At 28.7% G+C, this 22,021-nt stretch overlaps 1 protein-coding gene across 5 annotated transcripts in view; it reads right to left on the bottom strand.

The window, feature by feature from the left end:
• The window catches only part of LOC107449226 (homeobox protein extradenticle), a 312,777-nt gene extending 291,213 nt beyond the window's left edge, over nt 1-21,564 (bottom strand). For 3 of the 5 annotated variants that reach the window (XM_071184525.1, XM_021146186.3, XM_021146187.3), the window contains exons 1-2: nt 20,849-21,386; nt 20,574-20,647 (exon numbers count right to left, since the gene is read on the bottom strand). In XM_071184525.1, coding sequence (XP_071040626.1) covers nt 20,574-20,647; nt 20,849-21,078 — 304 coding nt within the window. In that variant the 5' untranslated portion in view covers nt 21,079-21,386. Of the gene's footprint in view, nt 1-20,573; nt 20,648-20,728 lie in introns of all 5 variants that reach the window. The other 2 variants (XM_021146185.3, XM_043042351.2) reach the window with 2 other exon arrangements.
• Nucleotides 21,565-22,021: the final 457 nt, after the last annotated feature.

Here is a 22,021-nt window from a genome sequence, read left to right as displayed (position 1 = left end):
AAAACAGTAATTAAATCAAGTGCTACGAACACTGTTATTGAAATTAATAGAAGGCTGGAATCAAAATGAAATAAAAAAAAGATCAAGTTATGAGACACAATTTTTTTAATAACATGAGAAAAATCTATTGTAGCCAAATAGAGCCTAAAGGCAGGACTACGCAATGTTTTGAAAAAGAGCTCAGCAAAACTTGTCAAAAAGCCGACAAGGAAGCGGACAACCAACCTAAAACAGGTAAAAGAATCGTTTGAAGGAAGACAAGATGGCTTTGAATTTAGATCAGGTTAACGGGGTGCAAGGTACGACACTCGTCTCGATATTATAAATAAATAAATCGAGTATCGGGCAATGTTTCTGGATCATAAGAGTATTGAAATCAATCTTAATGCAGACATCTTTTAACAATACACCTTAGCAAAAAAAATCTCGAACAAAATATTCCTCACTCTTAATAATGTTCTCAAAAATCTAGAGAATCTGAACCAAACAATTTAAAAATCTCAGGGTTCGTTCATTTAAATCAGCTAGATTTTAATTACGATTTAAATCAACTGATTTAAAAATAAAAAAATAATAATGATTTAAGTCAAGTTATAAAACTGCGTAATTACTTTTTATTTCAATTTATCTTTCAACAGTCAATAATGGTATATACGTCCTTCGCCTTTTCAATAAATAAATGTGAATCATGCATTTGCTTTATTATGTATTAATGTAAAACAATTTTTAAAGTGGTAATATAGTTTGAAATGTATTTTGATTTATAATGAATGATATTTCAATGAATTACATTTATAAAATTTAATTCTTAATTAAATTTCTTATAGTACTAAAAAAATACGATATAAATTAAAAAATATTATTCAAAACAAATATATCGGATTTAAAAAATTTACCAGCAATAAAAAATCAGAACATTAACAATTATTAAAAAAAATGTTTGATTTTAATCTAAAATAAAACGCGGTTTACCTCATATACAGAAGCCTGCGTTTTTGATTTATTTATTCAACTTCTTAAACGTAACACAAATTTGCGGACATACTAATAAAAAAATGAATAAAAATTTAAATGCATGTATTATTTGAAAAATACATTTTTCTCATAATAGTCGATTACTATTTTAATTAAAAAATAATTGATTTGATATTAAAAAAAATCGGCTTCAAAATAATAAAAATAAAGCAACAACAACATTTATGGTTAAACCCGCAACCTCCAAATACAAAAAAATTAATTGCGTACAATTTAGCAATTAATTGAGTACAATTTCCCTAATTTAAAGGTTAAAATTACCTGTATGTTATTATTACGTTTTTGATTTAGTTCGATTTCTAAATTAAGAGTTCAGGAGGATTGTTTTTATTATTATTAGAATAATGTAATTCTACGTTACATTTTAAGATAAAGTCATTTAAAACGGTGTCTGATCTTATCAACTGTTTTACAATTATTATTTTTAAAATACATTCGTCCATTTGGTAAGCAAAAATATTAAATTACAATTGTGAACTCAGCGAATTTGTTACAACAATATACTTTTAGCTTCCTTGTATAACATAATATACTACAAACAAATCGTGAAAGCAGTTAAAAGAAAACATCTTTTTTTGAACTAAAATACAACTTTCACTTTAGACGAAATAGAAGTTTGAAATACATATGAGTTTTCAAATTAAACCACGCGGGAGAAGAAAAATTCGTTTACAATTCATTTATTTATTTATAAAATCATTTTAAGAAAGAAAAAAAAATACGCATTTTGATATATGCTTTACGAACTAGTCACTGTAAAACTAAATCATCTGGTCCGTTTCAAGGAATAAATTTTTATTACGATTTAGCCGTTTTCTTCCCTCCCTATCCCCTTCCACTTTCTCAATACTTTTGCAGCCTCGGGGTTTAGCACGCTCCAATGGAAAGAATCATCCCCACGAGCCCCCTCTAACCTTTTTTTTTTTTCGAAAAAAAAATATGGAATGGAAAAAAAAAACGTTCTTTTTCTTTTAAGCAATTCAGACATTTAAAAACTGAAAGAGGCGTTTGACCCCTTAAAAATAACATGAAAAGTTTAAAATATACAGCATATAGGGGTTAGCTTTACTTATGGGAGGTTAAAGTTATACCATCTTGTGGTAGAAAATTAAGTTCTTTCGCTTTAATGTCAGAAAGCGTTGGATATTGCGTCGTTTAATGGAGAAAAGGAACAACAAGTCAAAAGAGGACGCCACACCTTGGGAGAAATTTTTCATTGCAAATTCTATTTCACTTTCACCTTTATAACTCATTTAAAATTTAATTGAGTTTATAAATAGAAAAGCNAAATGCGAACAATTTATTCCCCATTGCGGATTCCTCTGTTATCTTTTCAAGGTTTATTTTGATATTTTGGACATTTCTTTTCAGTATTTGAAACTTTACGGCTTACTTTATGTTTGCTAGAACTCACTTTTCTAAACTACATATTTTAATTTACCTATGGAGGTGAAAGAAAATTTGTGATGAAAAGTTTTTTCTGTGGTATAGCGTTCTCCTAAGGAAGGGAATGATTTCCCTATTTAACTTATGCATTTTGGTATTACATATTTTAATTACGTAAAAACAGGTTGTTTTGTAAAAACCACCTTTAATTTTTTTAAAAAAAAAAAGGTTTTCACAATTTTCGTCAAAAAAGAAGTAAACAAATTAGAGGTCCAAACTAGTATTGGGGGAAAAAATAGATAATTCTCTCGGAATTTGACAAATTACTACTGAGGAAAACGGTATTAAAAACCACAAAACATGTTTGATTGCGAGGAAAATAAGAGAAGTTGAAAGGTGATAATTATTAACAGTCAAAATCATGGTATCAAACGGGTTTTGATGTTTTACACCCGCCTTTCTTAATAACGATTTCAGATTGCCCTAGCATTTTTTATTTTTGTTTCGTATTAAATATAAAGTTTCAACCGTGCGCCCGCCCGTTTTCGACGACATTTTTGACAAGGAGTCTCAAAATATTTTACATCTCTAACACTCAAAAAAGAGAATACTTATTCTTGGAAGTTACTATTCTAAATAAGTTTATAAAAATTTGTATGACATCTTTTTGAATGAATTCTTTAATAATAAATCAAATTTTTCAACTAACTCTTAAAATTGTGTTGTCAAATTTTGAGAAAGTGCTTGCTAATTAATTTTACTTTTGTCTTTTTTTTCCCCTTCTTTTTCTTAACAGTTGTTCTTTAATTTTCACTTAAAACTAAACACATATTTAACTTTAAAAAAAAAAAACTTGTTCCTGTAAGATTATAGTCGAATTATAAAGAGTCAGATTATTTAAATTGAAAGTTTTATGAATTTGGAAGCTAGTCTAATATATGAATTTATCTATATTAGATTACTAATATATATTATATTATTTGCAATAATATATTAATTGGAAGCTAATATATTAAAAAAAATGATAATATTCACTTTACCAGATTAAGCAATAATTTATTAAACGCATCAATGCAATATCCAATTTCAAGATTAATCTAGTTGCTAAACTCCGGTGAACTTGCCAATTATCATTAAATCTCAACTTTCACCCACGTGAGACACGTGATCGCGCATCCCCCCCCATCCATTCATAACACTGAATTAAGAATAATAGCACTCAATGCTCGATTAACATTCATACAACACAAGCTATTTAAAAGATGGCGTCGAAAGCCAAACAATACCATTCGCCAAGACAAAAAAAAAACAAAACCAAAACACTACTTAACTATTACCATTCCTCAAAACAAAAAGCGAGAAGAATTCTAATCTTATTCATAAACCTTGCATGTAAAATAGAAGGCTGGTAGGTGGAAGACGACTAAAAAAAAAAAATTACAAAATAAAGCAAAAAGAAAAAAAAGAGATGGAATAACAATGAGGTAACAAGAAAAAGGAATGAAAATATAAGTATAATGCGTCTTCGTGTGAGTGACTACGCTTTTCTACGCGTCGAAGTTGCTCACCAAAAACTCAGCAATAGGTAATGAATGCTATCACAGTGTACTAGCATTCAATTCTACGGCCTGCAGGTTCATTATACAAGATAGGGTTTTTTTTTGGAGATCTTTTTAACACCCATTTAAAAGAGAAAGGAAAAACGCAGCGGGTTGGGAAGACGGAAAAAAAAAAATTCCAAGCTCGAAATAAATAATATACGGTTTTATACACGATTTTCAAGGTGAATATGCAATGAGTGCTTGCTTATTCATAGCGCTTTGTTTCAGTTTGCCTTTTTAAAAAAGGTATAGGGCATCTTTTCGCTGCGGCACGATGTCAGTTTCACTGTCTGTTATGTAAGTCTGTTCCTTTTTTTTGAACCAGATTTTTATTTCAAATCAGGAAACATGAACAGCACAAAATTTTTGTAATGTAAGAAAGGTAATAAGGGAAAGAAAAAAAGGAGCAGATAGATAAAGCGCTTTTTTTTTCCATCAAAAAGCACAACCATTTAAAAATTCATTAATTGCGGAGTATAATTCTTTACGCAGCATTTTACATTAGTTTAAAAACTGTAGCTAAATTTCAAAAATTATAATGATCATAAAATTTTAAAAAAATAATGCAAGTAATTAAGAAACCTGTCTTCTAAACTGTTAGAAACTTTAGAGCAAGTTATAACTACTGCAATATTGTTTTAATTTCTCGTATTCTCGACAGGGTGCTGAATTGAGCCCAACTATCGTAAAAATTTTAATTGACACCACTAATATTTTCAGTCAAAAGTTATTTTCAGACGCTGTGTATTTTTCAATTCCTCGCTATATCAGCAAAATAAATAAACAAACAAATAATAATATACATAAAATAATGTAATATGAACATACGTAGTCTGCTAAATTCAAACCACGTGAATACAAATGCTTATTACCTATATATTCTAATTTTAAAAATAATAAATTAACTTTAAAATACAATAAGCCGATAAATTACACTAAGATAAAGCTGGCTTTTAATTTTAAATTGTTAGTTGTTTAAAAAAAAAAACTTGTGGTAATAATCTTCATAGGTTCATTGTTTTGCATTGAAAACCGTTTTAAGTAAATACTTAAGAGAACAAATAATGAATGCTGTGTACTTTGACCCTATATTTTCATTCCAGAAACTTAAGAACTTTCAAAATGCCACCTTAAAATTCAAGCTTACGTTTACATAGGAGAACAATATATTCTAATATCAAGAAATTTAGGTATTTTCATAACGTCAATGTTAACATGTTCTTTCGCAAAGTTCTCCCTTCATCCGGTAATTTATGTATTCTCAAAATGGTACGCAGGTACTTTATGAACGTTGCACTAGAGCTGCACAATGGGCTATTGGCGACGGGCTTCGCTGTTTTGGCAACCCGACGACCTGCGCGCGAAGTCGAACACTTTACGTTAGAACAGTTTAACGAGGACCGATACCGCGTACCCACGGTCCCTACGCAGGCTGATCTAAGTAGTCATCCACACGCTTATTGACCGCAGCCAGGGATGCTTGACTTCGGTGCTCTACTGGACTACTACGAGACTTCTCTCAAAATGTCAATTAATGCAAGACAGTTGTTACAGCCGACTTCAAAAGGTTCTGATAACAAAAAATTTTAGCATTTTCAAAATGTCACTTAACATGTTCTATCATAAAGTTTTCTCTGTATTGGTTATCTCAACCCCGCACAATTCAACTATCATATGTTCATACAATGTAATTTATGTATTCTCAAAATGACACTTAACATGTTCTTCCACAAAACTCCTCCGTTATGTGTAAACTTTTACATTTAAGGATTTTGACATTATTTTTTTCTTTTTTTTCAAAATTAAGACCATTGGCGTAGAAAGGGTTAATAGGTTTTTAAAACTTGATTTCAAAGCGCCAATACATGAGAGAAGCAGGCAGGGCAATCTTCCAATATTCATCGAAGAGAGAAATATTGAAATGAGTCATGTAAGAGACACGTGACCCAAAGAAAAGCTTTTTTTCCAAAAGAAGAATCGGCATGGTGCAGTTATTCTAATGAATGGGCGTTGTCCAGTTGTATTTTGGGGAGACCACCCAGTCAGTGGCACTGTCACTGACAACGCCCACTCCTTCGAATTACAACTAAAGCCCTACGACTTTCCAACCTCCCCCTTCTTTTTAGAAAATATGCAAAAAAATATTACAATTTTTTTTGCATAATCATTATAGATAAATAATGAGGATGCGTTAATATGGTACTGGTTAGTTTCTAGTCACTGTACTATAACAATCAAGGGAATGGGTTTTAAAAAAAAAAATATTTTCTTCTTTTCAGTTTCTGTAATCCCATTTGATCAAGGCGTTTCCTTAGGCTTGGAGGAAGAAATGGAAAGATAATGAAAGCAGAGGGGGAAAAAAAAAGTATTCAAAATTTAGATAACTAAAAAAGTTGCTTAAAGATTATACATGAAATAAGTAATGCTTGACATAAAGTTCACACAAGGAATTTAAAACCAATGAGCCATTGATTTGAAAACAAGTAAACAAAAATGCACTCATATTAAAGAAATATTCCCAACTTTTTCTGGAACTCCTCCACTTAGCCAACACTTCTCATAAAAACACGGGCAAAATTCTTAACGAATCATTCATGGTCCAGGGATCTTTGTTTACTAAAGTTAGACTCGGACTTACTTTTTCATCTCTGAAACACTTTAAATCCGATGTCATAAAGTTAAGATGTCTTTGAATCCGTGCTCGCTAAGTCCAACATTTAATGTGACAGATACAGAACAAAATCCGCAATAATTTAAAGTCAAAATTAATAAAGAGAAACACCAAAAGGAAATAATTATTGAAATTACTTAGATATAAAGAGATGGATTTCTTACACTTTAAAGATTTTATGTATATATTTTTTTTTAAACCTAATCACTAAAATACTTAAAAGCCCGAAAACTCTTTCCAGCTAATGAGCCCTGAGTCGAGCTTTCGAGATGAATCCGTCTCATCTCTCCTGTTTTCCTATAGAAATTTCTTGAAGGGATTAACCTAAACAAGGCGTAGTTTTGGCTATGGTAGTGTTCAGCCCTAGCCCATCAAGAGATGAACACCCGTTCTGACTGACACCTCATTTTGTGACTCAAGAATTCTTACCATATATAATTCTAAGATTATTAAGGCAAACTTTCGATAACTGGGACAATGGCTAAACTGCAACAGAAATGACAAAAAACAAAAATATTTTTTTTGTAACTAAAGAAATTATGACAGTATACACTTTCGTACAAATTAGTTAAAATACGAACATAATCTGTACACTGTCGGAAAAACTGGTTCAACGATACAAGGTAGATTGAAAATAGAACAATACGAATTTTGACTTTCTAGCAACGTGTAGCAGCTAAATGAATCAGTATACTGATTTATTAAGAGAGAATTTGATAATAACTTAAATTCCAACGAACATCTCTCTTTAGCGAAGATATTTATTTGTCCCAAAAGTGTCCATTCTACCAAGATTTCCCTGAAATAAAATTCCAAACAAAAGTAAAACATGTCACACATAAACCGATTATTTCAGCTCAATTATATAGAAACTTGTGGAATATATGGATTTCCAAAACTACAATTATTTTTATACGGATTCTGAATAGGATGGAGTCGAACAAAATAAGCATTCTCCGGCACTAGGTACCTCGTAAAAGTATGGGTACCCGGTACCGGGTGTTGAAACTCTAAACAGGGTTCAGATACCCGGTAGTGAAATTTATTTTATAGGGTAATAAAAATCTAGCCAGGTACCTGGAAAAACTGAATTAATATAACTTTATTATGTTGATTATATTATTACATGTAAGGGTGATCTTGGGCTCAGGTCAAGTAAAGTGATCAAAGAAGCTAACTCGTGCAATAAAGGAGTAATATGGCTGAATCGATTACAAATATTTTAACATTACAATTTAAAACTAACTGGAAAGCCTTGTTTTATTATTATTTGAGATTAAATTATAACATTTTCAGGTTAGTTTGGGTCTCAGTTCAAGTTACGTGATCAAAGAAGTTATTAACTCATGCAATGAAGGGGGTAATATGGGGGAAGGCACTCATCACGGGAATTGCATCTTATCTCGCTTTTGCTAAAGGAGTGCCCAACCCCACTTGTCCACCAATCAGATATAGATATGATGTACAGATAAGAACTACCCTGTTCAATCTCTGGGATATAAAAAATAAAAAAAAGTCAATTTATTCGTTCATCACGCGTGACGTTCCAAAAACAAAAGATTAAACGATATAAAAGTAATAATAAAAACGACAACTTTATTTTTGCGGTGGGCACAAAAAGAATTTTTTAATTTTATCAACTCCGATGGCCATCCCTTCTTTAATACACCAACTGAAACGATAGCAGCAAGAAGAAAAGAAAAGAAAAAAAGTTAAAATTTGAAGATCACATCATGCAAGAATAAACCAGAAAATCGAGCTACCAGTTCTGAATAACTAAAAGGAACTCTCTCCAAGAAAAAAAAATATAATCTTTTTTATTGCTGGGGCAAAGAGAGCTACAAGCTAGGGTGTATGCCAAAGGCCCTTTTCGTGTCTGAAGCCATAACTCATGAAGGGGATATTATTGTGTCACTAAGTTTACACTACACGCTGCATCATTGTCCCAGAACAACCACTTAAACACTTCTTAAACATTGTATAGATCATTTAAATTGTGCTCTTATCAAAAGCAATTTTTCAAAAAGAATCGCTGTGATTATAAGCAACTCCTCGGGTGAACTATACTCTTCCTGATGGCCAACTTGACGGAAAGCTGTCAGGAACGGAACTTGGTCAAACACAAGGTAAGCGAGCGATAAACATGAGATGATCTTTGCAATGGGATAAAAACTTGTTTCTCATTGAGTAGACGTTGGTCATTTAAAAATTTTATGAGCCTATTGTCTTCTAATGAAAATAAATGTCAAGGGTTTATCACAGGTGGAACAGATAAAAAATGCGGTAAAGTCCAAAAGTTTACTTCCCCAAAAGACTGAGACATAAAATTAAACAACACCATTTAATACAATGATACGTTTAACTTTTAATAAAATTTAAAAAATTTTCTTAGATAATAATTTCATTTTACTCCCATAGAATTATTTTTTGTTAGCCTAGAAATTTCTAATTTTTAAAAAATTTGCTCAATTTAAACTATAAACGTTGAAATTTTTAAAAATATTTTTCGCTGACTTCGAGTACAGGCGTTTTAATTTTGAAAAACATTCTTAATTAAGATATAAGTATTAAATTTCGAAAAATGTACTTTGCTAACTTAAAACTGTCAAACTTTTGTTAGAATGCAATACAAGAGTTTGAATTTTAAAAAAATCTTCCTTGTTAACTTAAAATGCTTGAATTGTCAAAATTTATTAAAAATAAAAAGATTAAATTTTTTATTTTATTTGATAAAAGCTACTTTTTGAGAAGTAGGATCAATTTGCTCTCATTTCCCGGTTATTCCGCTTCCTAACAAAAGTTTTTTTAAAAAAAATAAGAGTAATTCGGGATTTTAAACTACATTAATAATTCGAGAAAACGGAAAGAAATTTTGCTCATTGTATAGTTCAAAAGGTAAACATATTAGAAATAGATGTAGATATAGATACAAATAAGTACTTTACCTTCAACAGGATTACTGTTTAAAGGAATAGATAAAATTATTTCCATTTCCGGCTCACTTTGTTTTTTAATAAAATATAAAAACTTCGGGATTATAAGTGAGTGACAATTTTGGAAAAAGTGGGGAGAAATGTTATTGATTACGCAGGTAAACGTATCAGAAATACCTATAAGATGCATAAAAAGAAACGTAACATAATTTTATTTTGTTTTAAATAAAAACAAAATCACAAAAAAAATATTTCATGCTCATTATAGCAGAGAAATTTTCAAACTGATATTTTTTAATAAATTTATTCCGATTAAAAGTAAGTAGTTCCTAAATTTCCAAGTTTATTATTCTTTTTATAAAAAGTTAAGGCATATTATTTTAATTTACTACATAAATAAATAAAAACCTTCCTTAACAAGTTTAGTGCATGCATTATGATAAATTGAAACAAGATTACAAAGAAAATTTTTATTATAAATGTAAGAAAGAAAAAATTATTTCAAAAAATATTTACATTATTTTATCGAAATTTCCTTTCCGTCGTTATATTGACATATTTTATCGGCACATTAACTAAAAATTTTGTGAACAAATGCGGTGTAAAAGTTCCAGGGGAAAAAACAAATTTTACACATAATGTTCTCCGAATATATTATAAAAAGGAAATAAATAATACAAAGTGGATCCTAACAACATTAGATCGAATTCCGTGAGAACTTCAAAAAATCTAGCTTTATGAATAAATTCTAAAAATGAAATAACTGGTAAAAAGTAAATCCAAACATTCGATCCAATTTCGTGTGAACCTAAGATTCCAGCTCTACGAATAAGTTTTAAGAAGGAAGTAAATAATATAATGTAAATCCTAATAACATTAGTTAAAATTTCGTGCGAACCTAAAAAATACAGCACTCCTATAAAATGATGAGCAGAATTTTTCTAAAAGATTAATAGCATTTACCATGACGCCCCATTCGATTAAAGTGCCTTGATTATTTAAATGAAAAAGCTATATAATTTAAAAGAAAAAAAAAAAACTTAAGAGAAATTTTTTTTTCCTTATGGTATCAATTTACAAAGATTGAAAAAGTGCCTTAATATCACCTTAAGAGATTTTTTTCTCTTTCTTTTCTTTCAGTAGTAATCTTCCCAAGTTAAATTACTACGTACTACAAACAAGATCAATTTTTTTTTTTTTTTTTAAAGATTCCGAGACTTCTTTTTTAACCGCTTGCTTGGGTTCACTTCACTTAAAATTAAAGCTGTGTTTTGAGAAATCGAACTTATTGAAACGGAAGAATGATTCTCCGTCTTCCCAAACATGTTTTTACAACAAATAGGAAATTTAAATAATAAAAAAATTTGGAAATTATACTTTAATAAATCAAGCGCTAACCGTAAAAGAAATGAATCAAATTATTCACAACAAAAAAAACACAACACAAAAATCGGTATAAAAAATATGCAGCTACTATCAAATCTAACGGTTAATTGAGAATAGCAATTCACAAACTGAATATTTCTAAAAATATGCTAATTTTTCGCAAATATAGCACATTACATACACATGGGTGCCACTTCAAAAAGCTTTCAAGACTGAACTTGTTTTTTTGACCAATTGTCATGGTGTAGCGCTATTTTGAAGAATTTTTCAAAATTTTATAACTCACTTTCCATGAGAATGGCTCACACGCTATAGAAAAGATAGATTACTTTTTCTAAAAAACATTTTTCTTCATTTTATTATTTTTACAACTAAAAAAAAAATAACACCCTGCATATTTCTTTTTTACGCTAATTGCTAAAATACACTACTAATTTTTTGGGGGGCCATGCATATTCTACTTATTTTACAACTTCATTATCATTAATGCTTTGTCATAGATCTATAAATTTCATATTTTAAAAAATAATCTTAATTTAACTTTTCAAATGGATTGCAAAATTTTCCATTTATAAATGTTATTAAAAATGCACTTGAATATAATTTTTTTTTAATTAATCATATGGGTCATTCCAGACCTTTTATAGCAGGGTCTGTCTTCGTAAAAATGTGCAATATCTTATCTTAATTTTGTGAAAATATGTCTTGTTTTTGTGAATAATTACAAAAACCAATATCTATCTCGTCTTTTTGTAAGAGGTTCAATTTTATTTGATAATCTGTGAACAATCTACTCATCATTTTCTAAATCTCACATATGCGCATTCTTCTAAATAAAGATCCTATTTTTGGAGGAAGAAAAAAAAAAAAAAAAAAAAGATGTCTTTCAAGGACTTGTAGTTAAAAATTCGTTGAAAGATTCCTTTCTCTTAAAATGGCCCCTGGTTTATTACAATATTGAACTCTCAATTTTGAATGGGAGGTAAAAAATACCATTATAGGTAAGTATTTAAATCATTTTAAACAGAAGGTAAAACAAAAATGAAAATTTTTAGAACATATAAAAACGAAAAGCTTCAATTGAAATCGAAAATCCTCAAATCAACAAAAATTCAATTACCATAAATTAGGATAACTGCATAATTTAGCGGTAATATTTATATAAATTCTCAATAAGCTGATCCAGCAGCAAAAGGCACTTTTTCTTTCCAGAAACTTTCTAAATTTATAGAAATTTCCTAAAATCTACAAAAACCATGTATCTTTATTATGTATTATTTGCTTCACAATTAATATATTTCACACAGCAGAAACAATTCAATCGTAAAATTGAAAGAAGAATTAAAAATAATAAAATAAAAATAAATGTTAGCAAAAAAAGAACTGGGAGTCTTTTACAAAATGGCTATCACAGAAGCCTGTAGTTGATAGCAACAACAGACGCTTTAGTCCCATAAGAAGCTTTGTATCTGCATGGGGGCAGGCTATAGCGGCCTCCCCTTCAGCTGGGACAACCTAGAGAGGGCCCCCTCCCGAACCATCCCACTTTCGGATGTAGAGGAAAAGGTTTTGGGGAGGGGGCAATTTTATCCCTCTCCCCTCATTTACTTTTTGTTTGGGAGGATGTTTCAAAAATGGGCGATGCGTTGAGTGACAGCAAAGCTCAAAACAGTTCCAGTGACTCCTGTCAGAATATTCGAAATGCAGAACGAAAATTAAAAAACTAATATATGAGTCAATGGTAAATACTAAGATAATTTTGATTATAACTAATAATAATAATATAACTAATAATAATAATATAACAAATAAATAAAACTATGATTAAAATACTTAAAATATTACCAAATCAAAAATAAAATATTACCGAGATTAAAAATTCATATATTTCAATTATAAGTAATAAAAATAGAATTAATGAATTAAAAAAATGTACAAACATGAAAAAACGAATGAATGATCATTCACGCCTGGCAAGTCTAGAAAATGGCCGTCTATTTTTGAAGCTCTCGAAACATGTCGACTGTTTTTTTCAGATTTGTATATTTTCCAAGCGAATGAAAAAATATGAGTATTAATCCTTGTAATATGATTAGTAATCTTAATACTTATTCGATAATATTAATATTCTCAATAAATATCTAAATTATTAAGTTTATTAAGTGAATACTATTTTAGATAATTCTTAATATTATCCTATAATAATTACATTCTAAATATTCTTTATAAATACGATACTAGATTTTATCAGCAATACATTATTCCATAATCGGATTTATCCGTAATATAAAATACTTATGATTGTAGGTATAAAATAACTTTTCCATCGTCCAAAAAATAACACAAATGAAATCAATAATATATTTGTATTATGAGATGCATTAAAACGAATAAAATATTCTTCCTTCTCAAAATATTTTTTTTGTAAATTAACAACTATTGTACAGAGAATAGCTTTGAATCAATTTTATATGAAATTCACGACTTTTTAGGATTGATACGATTGCTTTTAGAATATGCGATTATCAACACAGAATATGATTTAGGTATATCTGAAGTATTCAGTTCCAACATAGATATACAGTTTACACGAATCTGAACCTAGAGTAAATATGGTAAATTTACAAAATTGAAGAAAGTAGTACACATTATTTTAGCAAGTTCGGTGCAAATATTTCAGAATACAGCGATGAGTATATAGCTAAGCTAGTTCAACGCTAACGTGAAACTTTTCAAACAATTTAACAAAACTTGCTTTCCATGAATAAAATATTGTTTATCCCCTGAGTATGTTTATGACTAGAAGTTTGTACGGTATAATATACTTGACACATTTCGAAATAAAAAGTGATTTAATTCCTTGCGATTCATTTTATCGAGTTCCGACACTCAATGCATAAAAAATGCTTAACAGAAAAGTTTTTTTTTAAAAAAATAATTAAATTTAGGGTTAGGCATTTAATTTATAACAATTAAGATGCGACCAACAGTTTATAATTTGGCTCTCAAAGAAAGATTCAAACATAAGGGCATGTTCAGCTTGAAACATGGTAATAATAATCATACAGATCTTTTAATATCGAAACGAGATTCAATTAAATTTCTAAGGAGATAAAAAAAATTTTTATAAGAAATGATCTGCCTTAACTCATCGCTGAAGGAATTTAAAATTCTTTCGCTAATAGGACGTTCCAGATATGTATCTGGTCTGTCTACTAATCAAAAGAACCATTAGGAAAAAGAACTTAATGAAACCCGAAGCTTGTTGTAAGAGATAAATATGGAAAGACCAAGGTCGAGAGGAAAAACTGCTTTTTGCAACACTTGAAACAACTTAGCTTCTTCAACTAGTATTTCGGGGCATTTCTAGTTTTTTTTTATTTTTTTTTTTTATCCATAAGCAATTCACATTTGTCACTCAACGGTATTAAGTTTCGCGCGTTAATATTTCTTTTTACATTGTCACTAAATCATTTACACTCCCTCCCTAAATTAGTTTTTTTTTTCTTCCTCTTGCTATTTTTCAATTATTGTTAAAAGCAAAAAAATAATTTTATATGACATATGATATTTCATATTACATAATTAGAACCGTAATTTTTTTTCGTGTCAACAATCTAATTTGTATAATACTTATTGCTATCTAATATTGGCATGCGACTAAAAATAATTTGAATTTAATAGTTATTCTCTATCTTAATACAAAAATTTAATACATATTAAGGTATTTTTTATTTTTTAGATAATGTCTTAAATTTAATGCTAAATAAATCTTTTATATGCATGAAACCGTTGGTTAAATCAATTTTAAAGTGTATTACTAGAAACCTTAAAAAGATAATTTTAAAAAAGGAATTTAAAAAAAAAAACATGATTAATTCGGATATATCTTTTAAATGTTAATACAAAGTGGAATGCAAACATATAATAAAAACATGTCTTTTTTTTAATCTTAAGTTTAAAGCTAATTTTGAAGATCTTAATTTTGGAACGATACCTTCGGGATTATAAAAGATATTGTTCTAAACTATAACTTAGAACAATAACTACTGTTTTAACTTCCACTGATAAAAATTCTAAACGATATTGTAATTGCAAAAATTATTGATCCTATAGTTTTTTCTGCCCTGCCTATAATGTGAAGTCTTTATTGTCTATTTCTGAATTTTATATGTACTTTTTTCACGCTGTACTTTGCTTTAGTCCAGACAGTGCAAAGAATTACACCTTATCCCCCTCTTTTTCAATAATATGAAGTGTATTACGAAACGGATACGAAGCAATAATCATATCAATTCTATTATAAAACCACAGCAAAAAAAAAATAATACATATGATGTCACCACTTTTCCCATATAGGGAAAAGTTTCGTAAATATAAAATATTAACTAATCAGAAACAAAATAAACGAAATTTTCAAGCTTAAAAATCATTATTTTGTTTCTCTAATAATACGGTTTATTTTACCAATTGTAACAAATTCAATACAAATCTCGAAATTTAAGCGACAGTAAAACCAAGCCTCCATCCAAGAGAACAGAAATTATAATGAACAAGAAAGAAAGAAAAAAACATTAATGAAGCAGACAAAATGGAAATTTGGAATATATTAACTGATATTCTAACAACAGAGCTTATCAAATATTGACATTCTCCACTCTTCGTGTTGTTCTAATTTAAACGTGAAAAAATACGAATTTTCCTGACCGCTGCTAGCGCTCGACTATGTAAACGATAATATTAATTACTGCACATCGACTTTTATGTTTGAAAAGAACTTTTTTTTTTTCTTCCTTCCAACATCTATGAAACAAGGGTCATTGAAAATTGTTTGCATAACACGTCGGTGTTACGGTTAAAATTAGAGATATTGCTACATATTAAAAAGGACACTGATGTTTGTTCAAGTTATTTCTTTTATACATAGATACAATTCTTAAATTGTTGAGAAAATTAAAAAAGTCACGACGCCTAATTCCAAGCGTTATACACATGAATTTATTATTATTAACGTTATAATATAATATTGCTACTATTAAAATTAATATAAAAATAATAAAATAAAATAATCAGATACATATTTTTGGAAGCTATTATGTTTTCAAATTGATTATTAGTTATGAGCAACGCCTGATCAAAATTTCAAGACCTAGAAATATGTATATACAGTTAACTAAATGTACAGTATAAAATAAATATTTTGTAAAATCAAATTTAGAAATAAAAATTTAATTTTGAATAAAATGCTAGATATTTAAATTAATGCACTAAATTTTGTTGCTTTAAAAAAATGTAACTCAAAAATTCTGAAGCCAACTTTAACCAAACTGTACATTACTTTAACCCCAATGCGATTCGTAAAAAATAATTATTAAAAAAAAAAGTTAGAGACTTATTTAATCAGTTAGTAATGATGAAAGCAATATCAGTTATCGAAAACTAAAATTAAGGTGATTCAAAGAGATATGTAATCATCATAAAAACATAAATAAAAAATATATAATTTTAATAAAAAATATTTAAAAAAAAAGTTAGAGACTTATTAATTTCACAATGAAAACATTTAACTGGCATATTAGTAAACTGCTTAAAATCATACTTAACACAAAGTGTATATGAAATTGCTTAAATAACACCAAATTTGCAATTACAATGTCTATCTTCTAAGCCTTCTTTCCTTAATATATTATTTAAGAGAGATGCTTTATCATTATTATGGCTATATTATTATGGGACAAACATAATAGGATTAACAATTTTGTCAAATAAAAAATCAAAGTAAATAAATATACACCATATGTTAAATTCAAAAAAAAAATCTGGTTATCTATTTCTTATATATTTAACAGTTGTAACATTATAAGATGTTACATTATATCATTAAATGCATTAAACAATAAAGTAGTTAAACTATAAGCTATTAATATATTAAGCAATAATAATATAGGAAAGTGTACACCATTACAATTCAAACTTTTAGTGAGTGAATTCAGGCATAAACTTCAAAATTTTTCATACCCGCAACAAATAAAGATGTACAGCATATTGTGTATCCTAACTTTACAGTAAAATGAAACTAAGGTTATTAAAGGAACCACTTCATATGCATAGGTTAACTTCTCAAAGCAGTTTTCTGAAGCAACCCTGCTTCAAAATAATAATAAATAAAAAAATATTGGTAATATAAAATTTCTTAAACATTATCCAGTGGATTATCAAGTACACTAATTTCTTAATAAACAACTTATTTGAAAAATAAAATAGCAACAACTAATATGTATAAAAAATTCAGTGTCAAGAAGATAAAATATAAATGCTTTCTACATGCATACAAACTGTCAATTTTTTCTAAAATGTCTGCTATGACATACTATAACAAATATGAAATGAATAACAAACAAACAAAAAAATTTAATTCATTAATGTTATCACATCAAGACCCCAGAATAAATTTTTGATTACTTATGCGATTATTCAAATGAATATCTAGTTCAGTATTAGAAAAAATATATATATATAATGCTAACTCTAAAAATTCTTTTAACAATATAGCTTTAGTTTCCTTATCTTAAATATAAAAAATCAAATTAATGGAGGTAACAAAGGAATAAAGGATATAAATTATATAATAAATATTTGAATCTAAAATTACGTCTCTTTTTTTTTTAAAAAAATTTTAAAATGTTAAAAAAAATTAAGTTGAAGTCCAATAAAGAGTAAATCATATTCTTAACAAAAAAAATTAAACTATTTATATTAAATGTTAAGAAAGTGTAAGATGAAATCAAATAAAGAATGTGTACCTAAATCATATTAAACCAAAATTGATTTGTTTAAAAAAATTATTCATATTAAACACCGAAAAAAAATAACTAAGCACTCAAAAAAATTTTAATAAAATTCTGCCTGTATAGCTTATGTACTATTTTTAAGTTAAATTAAAACTCAACTTCAGAGCAATAATAGAAGAAAAAAATCTAAGCAAATATATAAAAACTAAAAGAACTTAGCAGAACATTTTATATAATCACATCTAAATTTTAAAGAAACATTTAGAAATTGATATTCAGACAATCTGTCACAAAGTGATAGAATAATATATCCTGATGTATCTAATACAGCTATATTAAATACTTCACAGAGTAAATGTTTTAAGTATACGAAAAATAACATGACACGGTTAATAACACAAATTGCAATGTGTAGACTCAAAATTATCAATTAGTAACAAATGTTTATACTCTTAAATAAATTATCCAGCTGACAAATAAAAGTGGGGGAAGTAAACTGCTGAAATGCACAAATGAAAATATTGCATTGTATAAAATCGAAATGCAAAGGCTACATGTAACGTACATGAAATTTAATCAAAATAAATTTTTATTGCTATAACAATGCTTACATGTCTTCTTTTTTTTATTTAATGATAAAAAAACTAACAATTACTTCCCATGAATGAAAGTTTTTTTTGGAGATAATTTGGAAGGTAAGATCAAGAGTTTGTAGATGAAAAGTTCTAGGCTCATTTCAAAATTTTCTGAAATCTAGACTTTTGAGTTATAACAAAGTAAAATTTTAACCGAAATCAGGGAAAGTATATAAAGCTGCTTATTTTTACAAGATCATATCACAGACCTAAATTTAAAATTTTTATCAAATCTTCCGATTTGGTAAAAATCCCTGGAACTTTCCGAACACATAACTTATTTTGCCAAGTAGGGAAGATCGTATGATAGAAATGTAAAATATTAGAGAATAAAAAGCATTAGCCTTTAAATAAATTATAATTTTCAATTATCTAAAACCAAAATGTCAAAAGCTACCGACTATTTAAAAATAATAAATACAAAAATAGCCTATACTGAGACAATCTCTGTTTTTATTCTCTCTAACCATATTTCTATATTATTTTGAACCATATCAAAAACTTATACATCTAATATATATTTTCTATATATGTAAATGTAAACTTTAAACTAAAAATTCTTAACAGCTAAGGAATAAATATTACATTTAAAAATACAAGTTACGTTATATTTACTATAACAATGAAACAAATCTTGGTACATTAATGTTACAATTTAAAATCTTTATCCTATCTATCTATTTACAGTTATAATACAGACAAAGTAATGAGTCATAATTAAGAAAAAGAAAAATGAACTAAAACAGAACTTGATATTAATATATGACAATGAGTATATATCTAATCACACATTTAGTTACGGTAAATTAATTTTACACCTACGAGTATACAACATCATGCATTTAATTTAAAATATATACTTTTATGCTTAAAACCCACGTATTCAAAACAAAGTACTACAACAAGTCTCCCCATGTTATAAAATTTAATATCTAACATCCATCAACTTTAAAATAAGTAAATAAAGAAAATATAACCAGAAGCTATGAAAAACGGTTATAAAATTTTTTATTAATTACAACACTGTTTTCTTTTAAAGTACATAAAACTAAAATTAGAATTTATTAATAGAAAATCATTATTCGAGATTAAATTCACAACAGTAATTTACCTATTAATAACATCTTTTGTCATACAACATATAAATTTAGTAACTCACATGTCAACAAAAGAAGCTCTTTGGTGAAGAGTAGGAATGAAGTATATATATAATTAAATATTGCTATATGTGATCACATGTATTATACATATACTTAAATGTTAATTAAATAATGAACTAAAAATTATTTTTATTACAATATATTAAACCTCCTCCAATGTCAATTATTGGAGTACTACAACTATGGAATTAAGAATGAAATATTAAAAGCTATTTATCAAAATATACCAAATATTTGTCATAATTTGAAAACAAAGATCGTGTGATCATTTACAATCAAAAAATTTCTTCAACAAGTAAACAAGCGGAAGAAATAAGCACATCTTCAAGTAAACAATGTTGTTTACATTTAATCAAGTTCGTTTACGAGCAGAGTAACGACTTGAAAACAGAAAACTTGTAATTCTGGAGTAAAATAAATGTGACAATTTCATCCCCGGTATATTGTTTAAATTGATTATAAACAATGTCGATGGTAACTATTCTCAAATGACGCGATTGTTGTAGCTTCACGGGGAAAACAAACATGTAAACAATGGAATTCTACATAAGAGCTCGCTTTTATAAGAAAATAAAACTGTAAACGAAGAGAAAAATTGCATTTGTTTTAATTATAGTTATGTAATTATAGTAAACTTGGTATGCAAACGCTGTACACAAGCTACGTGATTGTAGTAGCTTCATTAAGTAAACAAACATGTAAACAATGGATTGGGCATAAGAGTTGGCTTTTGAAGGGAAAAAAACTGCAAACAAAAATAGAAGAAACGGATTTAGTTTGATTATCTTATAGTAATTATAATAAAGCAAGCGCTGTAATAAAGCTACGCGACTATTGCTGACTTATTAGGTAAACAAACATGTAAACAATGGATTCGGAGTGAGACCCAGCGTTGAAAGAATACGAAACCTATAATTGGTGGGAAGAGATAAGATTATATTTGAATATGAATTCATGTATAAATAAATGACTTACCTGTTTTTTCTTTAATTTCACAGAGAACGCTAAACAATGCAGGCTTCATTCGATGACAGTTCAGCGTGTGTTTCCTACACGAGAGGAAAAAAACAACTCTCAGAACAGGGTAAATCCAATAGATAACATAAAATTTTAACAAAAAATAAACAAACACTGTATGGAACATGCGGTCTACTCATTGCTAGACCGATCGGTCAAATTAAGCGCGCCGTCGTGTTAGGCTTAGCACGATCGTCGCATAATTAGGACGATATTTCAAGACTGATGCATACCTAGCTTGTGCTTCGTCCAGACTTTGGTCCGTAATGTTCATAATTTGTTGAAGGATTTCAGATATATCGTGTTTTGGAGCGTCCTGGTCAGGGGTGCCCCCTTGGGACCCTTGATTAACAACATGAGACGGTTGGGCTAGTCCGTAGCCGTGTTGGGCCCCTACATGGCCGGCCATGCTCGCTGATGGTAGTTGGGAAACAGGATGCATCATTGTCTGTTGATCATTCATACTACGAGTAACACTTAATATTATAGAGTAAGGGGCCTGATTGTATCGGGGGCCCCTATCGCCGGCACAGTTTCAGCTCAGCACCAAACCCTTTGGCGAACTGCATCCATAAAATCCGTCGTACACCACCACGCTGCACTAAAACGGACTGTAATTGAGTGTTTTGATTGGGAATACTTTTGACGGACAGCAAGCGGCTCCAAGGTGGGTTGAACGATAATGCCAGTCAAGCCACTTCGCCATAAAAGATGAGCGTATGCCGCGACGATGACGACGTCATCGATTAGAACGACCAATCACAGCTCTGCGTCGTGCTCGCATTTCCCCAGCACCCGTACGTCAATCACGGAATTAAGCTCCTCCCATTGCTGTGATGGATGGCAAGCGGAAGTTCCGGTTGGATTTGAGCGCATGCTCCGAGATTTTTACTATGAATGTCGGGAATTATTCTGCAATGCAATGGCGGTTGTGTTGTAGCGTCTGCCCGAAATTTCGTCGGTTTCTTTACATATATATCTTCGACGATGTTTTGTGATGTTTACGTTCATATTTCATTTGGTTTTGGCTGATATTTTCTTAATCTAGTTCGATTCTGCCGTTTTTCTATTACAAAGGAATTACTATAATTTATGCTATATTATCGAACACCGAAATTATAATTTTTTTTTATTATTTCTATGATAATTTTTATCATATAAATGCCACTGAGTTGCGTTTGTTATTATATTTTAGTTTATTTTCTGCAATCCATTTGGAATGATAATATTTTATATGATTTTTAGTTATTGCTTTTTGACTTGGAGATTTCGTTTCAATATTTTTGTTTGTATTATAGCTGCAATTTTTACTTTTTATTGACACTATATGAGATCTCTTTGTGTAAATCTGTATTGTTAATTAAAATATTTGCAGTAAAAAAAGGTTTTCATAAAAATTTTCAAAA

The sequence above is a fragment of the Parasteatoda tepidariorum genome, chromosome 1 (assembly GCF_043381705.1).
Source record: "Parasteatoda tepidariorum isolate YZ-2023 chromosome 1, CAS_Ptep_4.0, whole genome shotgun sequence".
NCBI lineage: Eukaryota > Metazoa > Arthropoda > Arachnida > Araneae > Theridiidae > Parasteatoda > Parasteatoda tepidariorum.
This window is presented reverse-complemented; position numbering and strand designations above follow the sequence as displayed.